The sequence below is a fragment of the Pelecanus crispus genome, chromosome 11 (assembly GCF_030463565.1).
Source record: "Pelecanus crispus isolate bPelCri1 chromosome 11, bPelCri1.pri, whole genome shotgun sequence".
NCBI lineage: Eukaryota > Metazoa > Chordata > Aves > Pelecaniformes > Pelecanidae > Pelecanus > Pelecanus crispus.
In genome coordinates this window covers 20,968,609-20,981,607 of record NC_134653.1, presented here as the reverse complement: position 1 = coordinate 20,981,607, position 12,999 = coordinate 20,968,609, and the positions used below count along the sequence as shown (strand labels likewise).

Here is a 12,999-nt window from a genome sequence, read left to right as displayed (position 1 = left end):
AGCAAAGGGATGGGTAACAGGCAGTGAAGGTTCTCCTGTCTTACAGCCCAAGTAGATGGTGTGCTGCATGTGGTATGTACTTAAGGGCTCTACTGTAAGGGAATGCCATTCATGTGTCAGTATGGAGACACCTCTGTTCACCATATTGTTGGTTTTATAAGAAAGTCTGATATAAACCAGCCTGGTGTGCAAAGGGCAGGTCATCATTACCTGATGGTGAGCTGACAAATGACTCCTGACTGTGGTCTTTTTACATACTTCTTGGTGAATTTTGGGCCAGGTGTCTTTCTGTTTGAAGTGATCATTTCATGCCTTATGTTGGATGTTGGTAGGTACAGCCATCGGCTTGTCTCTCTGCTCTCTGGTCTGCTTTCAAGATCTGCTCAGGATGATCACCTTCAGGAGGTGGTGGCTCCCCTCCTAGAGTAGGGCTGTAAGTCAGATTGCCTTCATCTCTGAAGGAAGAGCTTGTATGTTGTCTTGTCTCCAGGTTAATGAGTTGGTGTTAGAGAACAAAGAATGGACACCCATTGTGGGCTTTAGGGTATTTAAGTGCCCTTACTGAAAACTGAGGTTTTGCATCCATTGCATTGTGCTTCATCAGGAATAACAGCTTGTCACTGAGCAAGGCACTTGTTTTCCTTTTGTCATCTGCCCTTTCTGGAAGCTGTGTTTCTGTGGGTAAAGGCTTCTCCATACCTTTCTGGAGCCTGTAACGTCCCAGTGGCAGGGGCAGGCTGGTTTTGTGCAGATCCTTCACCAGTATTTGCAAGTGTGATACCACAGTACCAGCCTCCCTGGGAATGGCTTGTGTCTCCTGAAGGATTGCTTCCATCTGTTCCCTCCCGCAATAGCTGTTAGAGCTTGTTTAGCAGCGCAGGCTGTGCAGATAGAAGTAGCCAGGCCATGTGCAAGGATGTCCTTTCACGAGGGCACTTCAAGGCAGTCATAATGAATGTCTTGAAGCCGGGGAGAGTGTGTTTTACTATTGCATCCTGTAGACTTCTTGCCTGTCTGACCTGTTTCTGTACACCTTTACTAGATATGCTGTTCCAGACCACTTGAATAGGGGCTTTCCTGGCTGACTGAAGTAATTTGGTGTTGGAAAAGAAAGTGAAACAGGAGAGTGGGCACAGTGATGGCTCACAGTACCTATCTGGGACACCCTGCAGTTGCTCACACTGCACCCTGTTGCAAAGGGGGTGCTGTCTGTAAGGTCCCCTTCAGGTACTGCCCTGCCCTCACAAACTGGGCATGTTGAGATAATTCAGCTTCACTCTCCTTCCCTCTCCGCCCCCCCCGCCGCCTCCCTCAGGAAAGTCAGGTGGGATGTAGATGAGGTAATTTAATTATGACAACATGTTGAAAGCAGTCTGGTTTTCAGAATGTGTTCTCTCTCTCAGCCCCAAGTAGCTTTAATCGCCCTTAAGTAGATTTGAGGAGATGGTGCCACCAAAAACCTGACTCTGCATCTCCTAATGTGGTTATTGGGTGATTTCTGGAAGAGTTACCACCTGCCTGCTTTTTTCCTAGTAAGGAGATCCTTATGAATAGCAGAAAATGAATTTAGTAAGTGCAGAAATGTATTTAAGTGGACTGCTTGCGGTGTGAATTTTCTGGATTTGGGAACAAGGAATTTCTGTTGGTGAGACTATTTCTGACATCAGTATCAATATCCATGTGTGCTTGTGTACTGAAACATACCTAAACAAAAATTTTCATCTGTGCAAGGTGATTTCTCATGGATCCTGATAGATATCTGCCATTTGGGGGCATCTTGTCTCTCACTGGGATCTAAATGTGGTTCCTCCTACATTAATGAGTTGATCAATCAAGCCTTACGTCCTTATGTGTTTCTGCCTCTCTCTGTAAAAACAGCATTTCTAGTGTCTTTTGCTTTGGCTAAATGCTGGAGAGGTTTATTTTTTCATAAAAAATTATTTGGGATGGGATTTTCCTCTCAATACATCCAAAACCTTGTGTCTTAAGGCAGTTTGAGTTCCTGCAGGCTCTGATCATCCTTGATGTCATCTCCTCTTCCCCAATTATGTGCCTCTGCACAGAGGTGATGCATACTCACCAGCATCTGCCTCTTATACATGCCTGCCTCTTTCACTCTGCAGTAGTCAGTTAGATTGTGACCTGCATTTGGCATGTTATGATATAGGGAAGGTGAAACAAGCCACTGCAACTCAAGCACAGTTTACAAGGTTGTGAGTTGGCATACAGAAATGTCCTGAAACTTTAGAGCTGAAACTTGAAGCTCCATTCAGAGTTGCTCTGCCACTTAGAGAATTTGAGCTAGCCCTGTGTGGAGACGGGCACTGTCAGACTGCGCCTGTGGACATCTGTTTGCAGGAGAAAGGAAGGGTTATTTATCTGTAATGGGAGGTTTTTGAGAAGCTTTCCATATATATTCACTCCTCCTTTCTGCTTCTGAAGAAGTTATTCCTCTAAACCTTGGGATTTTCTCCGAGAATATGGATATATTTTGCCCCCACCAGCTAATGCAAGAGGTGGTATTGTGGTTGCCGCTACTACTAAAGCATTTCTGACTTAAAGTTTTTGCCTAACTGTATCCAAAAATGCCCAATTCCTGATATGTAAACCTCCTTCTTCATTTATTGAATCTATTGAGAAGAGTAGAGTAGCATGTGGAGACCTTATTCTCTCATACAGTGATGAAATCTTGGTTTGACCTTACTGCTGAGTTTGCTGATTAATAAGTTTTGATCATCACAGGATGTACAAATATACTTCAAACCGTTTCAAGACCCGTGCAGAGCAAGAGGTGAAGAAAGCAGAGCACATGGCAAGGATAGGTGAGTCTTTGGAGTATGCATCCTGATTTTGCTCTAGTGAAGGAAAGGACTGAAAGAGGCTGCCTTGCTGGATATGTCCTGAAATTGCTTGCTTGTGTGATCATTATGGTTGCTCAGGAAATCAGTTATTACAGTGACTACTGATCACCCAGACTTACCTCCATGCAATGGAAGGAATGGACGTTGTTCCCTAAGACCATTTCCTCTGGGGAATACATGGACAGATTAACCCTTGGAGTCACAGCTGTCTGCCTTTGCTCCATCTGAAGCCTGGCTAAGCTCCTGCCCTGTTACCCTGCAGTTCTGCTCTCACCTTTTGCGTATCATTAGCTTTTGGTTCTGTTCTCCTTCTGCTCCTTCCCTTTTGAGGCAGTTGTTCAAAAAATGTATTTTTATTCTGTCACTCGACGTAAAGTAATCGATCTGGGTGTAAAAGGGAGTCCTGGTTTGTTCCTTGTTTGTTTGTTGTTTTTCTGCCCCTGCCTTCAAGGCTGTGGTGGGTTGACCCTGGCTGGATGTCAAGTGTCCACCAAAGCCACTCTATCGCTCCCCTTCTCAACTGGACAGGGGAGACAAAATGTAATGAAAAAGCCTGTGGGTCGAGATAAGGACAGGAAGATCACTCAACAATTACCGTCACAGGCTAAACAGACTCAGCTTGGGGAGAATCAGTTTAATTTATCGCCAATCAAAACTGAGTAGGGTAATGAGAAATAAAACTAAATCTTAAAACACCTTCCCCCCACTCCTCCCTTCTTCCTGTGCTCAACTTCACTCCTGATTTTTCTCTACCTCCTCCTCCCAAGTGGCACAGGGGGACAGGGAACAGGGCGGGGGGGTTGTGGTCAGTTCATCACACGTTGTTTCTGCTGCTCCTTCCTCCTCAGGGGAGGACTCCTCGCACTCTTCCCCTGCTCCAGCGTGGGGTCCCTCCCACGGGAGACAGTCCTCCATGAACTTCTCCAGCATGTGTCCTTCCCATGGGCTACAGTTCTTCATGAACTGCTCCAGCATGGGTCCTTTCCATGGGGTGCAGTCCTTCAGAAGCAGACTGCTCCAGTGTGGGTCCCCCATGGGGTCACAAGTCCTGCCAGCAAACCTGCTCCAGCGTGGGCTCCTCTCTCTCCACGGGCCCACAGGTCCTGCCAGGAGCCTGCTCTAGCGTGGGCTTCCCACAGGGTCACAACCTCTTTTGGGCACATCCAGCTGCTCTGGTGTGGGGTCCTCCCTGGGCTGCAGGTGGATATCTGCTCAACCATGGACCTCCGTGGACTGCAGGGGGACAGCCTGCCTCACCATGGTCTTCACCACAGGCTGCAGGGGAATCTCTGATGGGGCACCTGGAGCACCTCCTCCCCCTCCTTCTTCACTGACCTTGGTGTCTGCATAGTTGTTCCTCTCACATATTCTCACTCCAGCTGCAGTTTGTGTCCCTGGTGGGTTCCCCCCCCTTAAATATGTTATCACAGAGGTGCTACCACTGTCACTGATTGGCTTGGCCTTGGCCAGTGGCGGGTCCATCTTGGAGCCAGCTGGCATTGGCTCTGTCGGACATGGGGAATGCTTCTAGCAGCTTCTCACAGAAGCCTCCTGTAGCCTTCCCGCTACCAAAACCTTGCCATGCAAACCCAATACAAAGACATACCTTTTGTCCGTCTAGTCTTCCCTTCCTATTAAATCCTGTAGTCCTCAGGAGAAGCCCAATTTGACATTATTGCATATTCAGTATATAGAAATTACATAAGCATATAAATAGAGCATATAACTTCATTTGAGTTGCACAAATTTAACATATGAAGCAGTCTCCCTAACCCCTGATGGGGAAATGCCATAGTGAAGGAGTAATCTTGGAAGTTGTAAGACATGTTGACCTATGTCTTCTGGTAGGTTTCATAAATTAACTTCATAAATCAATCAGAGGCATGTGTCCTCTCTCCCTGTGTAAGAGCTGCTCTAGGCACATGTGCATGTGTGTGCAGGTCAGATATGCAAGTGACAGTGCCACATTCAGCCTATGCAGTGTCATTAAGGGCAGTGTGATTTTGACCCTGCCCAAAGGAAAGCAGCAAAATTAAATTGTGTAAATTGCTATATTCCCTGTTCCTCCTTTATGAAGTACAACCTAACAAGATAGACTTGAAACTATGAAGTTTAAGCAGATTTTATCCTGTGCCTCAATCCTCATAGGTGAATTTATTTTTTAGATTGAGTCCTTGTTGTGGTTTAACCCCAGCCAGCAACTAAGCACCACACTGCTGCTCACTCACTCCTGCCCAGTGGGATGGCGGAAAGAATTGGAAGAGTAGAAGTGAGAAAACTTGTGGGCTGATATAAAGATAGTTTAATAGGATAAGCAAAAGCTGTGCATGCAAGCAAAGCGAAACAAGGAATTCATTCACTGCTTCCCATCAGCAGGCAGGTATTCAGCCATCTCCAGGAAAGCAAGACTCCATCATGCATAACGGTTACTTGGGAAGACAAATGCTATCACTCCAAATGTCTCCCCCCCACTTCCTTCTTCCCCAAGCTTTATATGCTGAGCATGATGTCATATGGTATGGAATATCCCTTTGGTCAGTTGGGGTCAGCTGTCCTGGCTGTGTCCCCTCCCAAATTCTTGTGTACCCCCAGCCTACTTGCTGATGTGAGGAGCAGAAAAGGCCTTGACTCTGTGTAAGCACTGTTCAGCAGTAACTAAAACAACCCTGTATTATCAATAGTGTTTCCAGCACACATCCAAAACATAGCCCCATACTAGCTACTATGAATAAAACTAACTCTATCCCAGCCAAATCCAGCATAGTCCTATAGCCAAAGCAGGTGTTCAGCACATGCTTGCATTGCCTTCAAGAAGGTGCAAATGGCATGATTTAGAGATGCTTCTTTCTTGCAGCAGTCCGTGCTTCATGATGTTTAAAAGGTGACCTTTAGTGTCTTGACACTGAAGAATACTGCCATGCAGTGTCCCAGTGCTAAGAACAGGTACCATTGGCACAGAAACGTAAACTCATTTTCATCACCAAAGCTAGCCTGCTGCCTCTAGTAGGAAAATTAATTTAATCTGTAGCAACCAAGTTCTCTTGTTCTGCTGTTGATAGAAAAGATTAATTTCTTGTCAGCCCCAGCATGTGTTTTCTCTTGAGGATGCACACCACTCTTAGGAGTGCTCTTCACCAGTTTTTGGATTTTCACCAAATTTGCAGCTCTCTCTTTCAAAGCTAGGGGTGAGTTGTGAGAAATGGTGAGTCTCAGCTGAGCTAACTGCAGTTCTAGTATGCCGTGGCTGCCTGCCAGAGATATGTTGGAATCCATCATACTGTAGAACTCTACAGTATGATGATTGATGGGTCTCTGGAAGTAGCTTATAAGCTTGTTGAACCAAGACTTATGATAACTGAAAAATACCTATGGGGGAGAAAGGAGGTTGGGGAGAAAAAGGAAAAAAGACATTTGGGTGGGCAGGTATGACTATTGGTGACATGGCTTTGGCATATCCAAAAAGAGCCACAGCTCAGGAGTGAAGACATATCTATATTTGAGATGAGGAAAAGCCACTCATCGTTCCCTGGAAACTGACTTCCTGCCTTATGCGATAAGCTGTAGCATCCAGATCCCTAAGCGAGCAGATGGACCCACAAAAAAGGTATCATTCCTGGGCAAGGTGGCTGTCAAAAACCATCAGCTGCTTTCTGTGTGCTTCTGAACCAAGACTGAATATTGCACCAAGGCATCTTGGTATTGCCATTGCCTAGTTTCAAGAAATCCTACAAAGTTTGAATAGCAAACAAACAGAAAAGGTGAGGAGTTATGGGGAGTGTCCAATACTGAAAGTCATTAACAGCTTTGTTCTGCACTGAATATTAGTCTGGAGTATTTTAGTGTGCTCAGTGACTTGCTTGGCAGTACGATGGGTATGCTATGTCTGTTTTCCACTGGGAGGACATGAATGTGGATTCTAGCTGCTGTATGCTCATCGTCCCGCTTAGGGCATGTATTTTTGCCCATTAGGACCTCAACCCTCAGACTCATAACCGAATCATTCCCTGTCAGCCATGCCTTCTCAGTTGTGATTGTGCTAGTGGAGCACGTTTGACCTGTGCCCTTATGGGTCACTGCTGTGTTCTTCCCTCTAGACACAGTTGCATTTAGCCCACCAGCTTCTACCGTACAAGCTTTGATTTAAATGGACCAAATGGTTTAACTAGTCTCCAAACTCCTCTGTTTTCATGTTTAGTGAAGCTGCCTCTTGATGAAGTCGGTTGCACAGCGCAGTTCTGCTGTGACTTGCTTGGTAAGCTGCTGTGAACCTCAGAGCATGTTTTTGTGGGAATTAGTGGAACAAAACTCAAATGTAACACTCAATAGAAAGTAAAGGTGATTTTTATTGTAACAGTCTAAGTTGACTGTGCCAATTTGCATTCTTGTACCTGCACACACCAAAAATGTGCATTTCTGCAAGTAACGCTGACCATGGCATGGAGGTACATGGATACCAGTTACCAAACACTGGCTACAGCGTCTGAATTCCTTCTGGCTGGCAACTGAGCGCTGCTTTTTGGAGGGATGCTTAGTAATCTCTAGGAGCCAATTGCTATCCTGTCATCTTCTTGCTTATCTCATCCTCCATAAATCTTAGGCAAGGTCACTCCTCCACTGTTGTGTTGCCTTGTTTTGCGTGTCTCACAGCTGCATTTTGTCTCCCTGTTTAGAGAGCAGGGAGGGAGAAGGCTTGCAGGGTGTGCTGCAACTGCACTACTGCCCTCCTGCTTAAGGGGGTGCAGGCTGCTGCTTGCCCTGGTGTAAGCCACACCATCCCTTAGCGCATACCAGTTGTATTTCTAAATTGTGTCTGTGCTGTCAGCACATGCCACTCCTTTAACCCGTGCTTTATTGTTTCTTCTAGTCATCTTGCATGTAAACATTTCCGTTCGTACTTATTTATACCAGTCTATTTCTGTTCACGAAGGCTGCAGTGTCACTGCATCCTCTCAGAAATTTCCATGCTCAGAAGTGAGCACAGAGAGCACTGCAGCAAGGTCAGCGCTGCATCCACAGCACACGTGCCCGAGTCAGGTGCTTGCAGGTGACGGCTGCAGCTCTGGCTTTCCCTGCCCAAGCAGGGCATTACTTGTGAATCCACATTTACCCCCATGGACCTCATAGCCTGTGGGATGGAGGAAGATTACTAACTCAACTAGTTCTTGTACAGCTGTGAGCAGAACAGGCTTCTGACCTGAAAGGGAGTGTGAGAGGGTTGTAGCCAATGTGCTTTTGGATGGAGAGCATGCAAATTTACCAAAGCACCTTGTGTCTCAATTTTAGGAAGGGATCTCCTCACTGAAAATGAAGTTTATTGAATGAATCTTAAGCAATACGAGGGTTATGCATACCTGTTGCCAGGCAGTCTTGTTGGTAGTCTGGGAGAGAAGCGAAAAGGACAGTTTCTTGTAAGTGGTAAACTTTGTGCTTGCAAAGATCAGGTGTAGTGGTAGGTTTTCAGAACAGTGTCTTATTTTGTGTGTAGCACAGATTTGTCTTTTTCCAGGCAAAATTTAGCAATTATCAAAGATAAAAGCATTTCTGAGAGTAGTTCTTTCCCTTCATCTCTGCAAGAAAATTACCTCTTTGTAACTCCTTTTCAAGCCTGAACTCAGCCTTCGTTTTGTGAGAGCCTTTCTCTGCCTTCACGCTTCTGGGCAGAGCAGTCAGAGCCACATGCATCCTTACTCTTTCCAGTTTCTCGCTAACTTCCTCATGGATCCTTCCTTTAAACATGCTTTTGCAGAGTTTAGCCCTGCTATTATGCTGGTGTTGGCTGTGACCTCTGAGCAAGTTTAAGAAGGCATGGTGGTACCCTCTCATATGTAAGGTTTTATTTTGTACCTTTTTGTATTACCTTTGTACCCTTGTACATGTCAGTCCAGCAAAGGCTTTCTGGAAATTGGTCTCCTCAGGTGAATGCCTTATGATACATTGTCTGTACTGAATGGTTTTACATCATCCTTTTCCCTGTGTGTTTCAGCGGAGGAAAAGGCTCGTGAGGCGGAGAGTAAAGCCCGTGCCCTTGAGCTGCGCCTAGGAGGGGATCTCACACGGGAGTCCAGGGTGAGCCTTGTGCTTTGGCAGCACATCATGTTTTAGGCACTGAGGGGTGGTTCACAGCACTGGCTTTGGAGCAGTGCTGGCTTTGGAGCAGCACTGGCTGGTCAGCACCCGGTGGTAGTACCTGGTATGTAGGTAAAGCAGGTGGCGACTTCAGTCAGCGCTGAGTTGCCAGCAGCATTCAGGCAGCTCTGTGGTCTCATCACTGCTGGACAAGCTTCAACATCTACATGTGGTTTCCAGCCCAAGTGGGAAGTGTGCTGATGTTCCCCTGCCCACAATCTCCAATATACCCAGAGTGGGAAGGCAACTGCCAGGCCCCAGGCGCTTTGTTTTATGTCAGCCTCTGCAAAAGAGGCCAGGGGAATGTGGGGTATTTGAACAGAAGTAAAATTGGGTGCTTTTTGGCTGTTTTCCCTCCCTGCATGCGCAGCTGGCTCCAAAGCATTTGGGCAGGGGTTTTTGAAGAGGGGGCTGTGTGCTTCCTCCTAGCGGGGCTGTGGCTCTTGACTGGGGCAAGGCTGAGACCCAACCTGCCACTGGGTGGGAGGAGGGCTTGTGGGGACGCCAGGTGGGTCAGCAAGTGACACCAGCTTAAAATCACTGTACTTGCTGTTGGCATCTAATGGAAACAACAGTATCCAAGTACCCTGGCTGTTTCCTTGTGCCTCTATTACCCTCTGTTTTCAGTTACCTTGGGCATTTAGTTACATTTAGATATTTTCCTCCAAGCCACTGTGCAGCTGCTTAAACAACCCAGTAGCAAGTGCTGCCCTGTATGTAAAGGAGTGCTGATTGTCACCCTCCGCTGTTCGTGAATTCTTTACACTTAAAACATTTCTGAGATCTTCTTGAAGGGGTGAAAAAAATCATAGAAGTGAGTTATTTCATGAATTTCACAGCAGCAGTTTTACTGTGCGATGCCTGTTTGCAGGTGACACTACGTCACGTCCAAAACTCCGCAATAACCATGCGCCGGGAGGCTGATGTCAAGAAAAGGATCAAGGATGCAAAGCAGCGGTGAGTACAAGGTGGTTCAAAGCTCTGATTTTCCCAGGCTGGTCACTCCACGTGCTCGGATGTCTCTCCTACTTCGCTTGTGTGGTGGAGGGAGCAGTTCACCTCAAAGTTTAAATACCTGTGGGCATCCTGTATGCCCTGGCTGTTAAACCAAGGGGATTGCGTTAGCGATTCTGGTTGCTTCTGCTATTCCCCTCTTACTTGCTGAAAGACATCTTTGGATTTGGCTTGTTTTCTGTAGATGTTTGCCTGGTTTTCATGTCAGCTTTTTTCCCTCTTTTGCTTTTTCATCTGCAGGTAAGATTCAGGGAAGCAAACAAATGTTAGCAAGTTACAGTGAAATGGCTTTTAGAGTTGTAGAGAAGTTTTTAGAAAACTTGCTGAGTTCTGTTGTAGTCAGTGCTGTGAAATCCCAAGACATTGCTCTAACTTAGCTCTGGTTGCAACTAACTTCGCTATTCATGTGCTCACAGGAATATTTCACTCTTTTGTATACAGTTTTTTTTCAAATTTGTCATATGCATTTCACAGATGAAGTCATAACCAGAAACAAATGCTCTTAAAACAAATGCTTAGTCTGAGAAACTTAGGTATTTGCATATACCAAGTCTCCATTCCTACCTAGCTTTTTTTGCATGCTAGTTTACATGGCTGCTTAGGTCAAAACTATCCCAGACTTGTTGCCGGACATAGATCTAATGCTCTTAAGAGGCTAAAAATAAATAAATAAATAAATACAGTTCTAATTTAAAAGTGCTAGAGCTGTGTTCTGAAAAATGCAGAAACTCTTGGGAGAAGCTGTTTTCTTCAGCTTCCATGTACTTTTCTATTTAGAGCTTGTCTTTTAATTCTTGGTTTTAATGACATTAGTGCACAATGTAAAATTTTGTGAATGGTCTTCTGGCCTTCCTGCCAATGGGCAAAACACTTTTTCATTTTAAAAAGCTGAACAACAAACAAAAAACCTGGACAACACAAGTTTGTTTGAAAATAGCTTTTCTACGCCCTTTATTGACTAGTTGGAAATGAGAGATTGCAAGTTTTTTTTCACCAGTTCTTTCTGTTTAAATCTAAGAAAGTTTGTAGGCCACAAAATGTAAACCAGCTGGTTTGGAAGAGTACCCCAATTGTAGATATGTCAAAAGGTTATCTGTAGTCAGGTTTCAAATACGTGATGATGAGGAAAATAGATGTATGTGACAGCTAATCAACAGCAGAGGAAAAGGCCTTTTGTCCGGATTTCTGTGCAGAATCAGCCATGTGTGCTCCCAGGCGAGAGCTGCCAGGTCCTCAGCCAGCTCTGGGCAGGCATGACTTTGCCTGTGTCCTTGCATTCATCACTGGTGATCGGAGGCAGTTCAGAGGGTCAGGCTTTTCCATAATGTTGTACTTTATCCAGGAAACAGGAGAAATTCCTGCAAAATGTGTATAATAGGAAACCTTCTGTATGAAACAAATTCTGTAGTCTCTCAGAAAGCTCTTGAGTTACAGAAAATGCCCTAGGACACTTTTACGCTGTTTCTCTGATGCATCAATGAAATAAATGCTTTCTGGTTTCCAAAGCCTGTGTAAGGTCAGGTTATAAATCCAGTGGATAGGACAGATACTAAAGTCCTAGTAATAAAATCCTGGGCTTTTGGGCCACTACTTAATTTTCCATGGTTTGGATGGTAATTTGACTTCCTGTCCTCTCTGATAAAAATGAGATGCCCTTCCTATTTTGTAGGTGAGTGCATGTCATTACTTGAAATTTAAGGTTCTACATCCTTTTCCAGAAGTTAGAAAATTAATTCCTGAGATGGGTGTTTTGCCTCATGCTCTCAAATCACAGTTGTCCACCTGGATAAGCATGAGCTGAGACCAAAACAGTAACATTCTAGCCCAGCTTCTATGTTGACAGTGTTCGAAACACCTCTTGGCAAACGTTTGGGTTTAAAATTACTGGAAGCTGCTATTCCAGGTATTTTCCTAGTAACTTATTTTAGTCATCTGTTTTAAAGGAAGTTGTGTCACCGGGTACCTATACATCTGTGTGGGGAAGAGGGTGGCATTAAGCAGAAAATGAACATGAAATTGATCTATTTCAGGGATTTATTTTGAGATGCTTGACTGTTAAGATAGGCTTATATCTGCTTCTGCTTATTATTCTATCTGCTTATTATTATATCTGCTTATTATTATTGTGCAGTGCTCATATATGCACAGCTCAGGTTCTTTTAATATCTGATATTAGTAGACAGTCAACAGATCATTTTAAAGAATGCCACTATCTTCAACTAAGCACTTAAGGAGAAGTCAAATTCCTATTTGAGATAAAGCATGTAAGTGCTAAGAATTTGATTGGGGGGGGAAGTAAGGGGGGTCAAAAATGAGAGGGGTGGGTAGGATAGTGGTATAGACTATGCCTTGCAATAGTTAAAAGTTTGGACCTCATACCTTCAGCCAGAAACTGAGGATCCTCATTATGAAAAATCCTCAGCATGGATTTCATGGAAGCTGTGGAACCTACTAAATTTAGTCTGTTAAAGAGCAATAGTTCTGTTTGTGAGACATGGGGATTTTGTTTGATTTATAACGCAAGGAGGTCTAAATCTCTGAGGCTTTCTGCATCGCGGAGATACAATTCCCGATAATCAAAGATTCAGATGCAGAAATCCTTACGTGCTCACAAACATACTTGAGGCCAACTTTTGTTGAAGTCATCTGCTGCATAGATAAAGTAGAATTCAGGCAAATTGCTATCCTGTCATTTCCAGGAAAAAAAGCTCTGCTTGAGCTGTGTGTTGCATCTTCCAGCTTTGGAACTTAGAATAACGGCATTGTAATACTTGTAATTATGAGAACTTTCCCAGAATCTGAATATCAAGACTGTAGTTTTGTATCAAAATCTTAATTTCCATGCTTTATCTAACATAGAGGTCTACATCTGGAAAAATGACAAACCAAAATAGCATTGGAGCGGACCAGTCTGTACCTAACTACTTTCATAAAACTAGTTAACTGTAATTTTCTTGAACAAGCAGATCTGGAATAAAAACCAGAATCCCTTCCTGAA

At 44.5% G+C, this 12,999-nt stretch overlaps 1 protein-coding gene across 2 annotated transcripts in view; it reads left to right on the top strand.

Moving 5' to 3' along the window:
• Nucleotides 1-12,999, top strand: part of MORC2 (MORC family CW-type zinc finger 2) — a 49,798-nt gene that overhangs the window by 22,753 nt on the left and 14,046 nt on the right. For both annotated transcript variants that reach the window (XM_075718657.1, XM_075718656.1), the window contains exons 10-12: nucleotides 2,743-2,822; nucleotides 8,845-8,927; nucleotides 9,859-9,944. In XM_075718657.1, coding sequence (XP_075574772.1) covers nucleotides 2,743-2,822; nucleotides 8,845-8,927; nucleotides 9,859-9,944 — 249 coding nt within the window. The remainder of the gene's footprint in view (nucleotides 1-2,742; nucleotides 2,823-8,844; nucleotides 8,928-9,858; nucleotides 9,945-12,999) is intronic.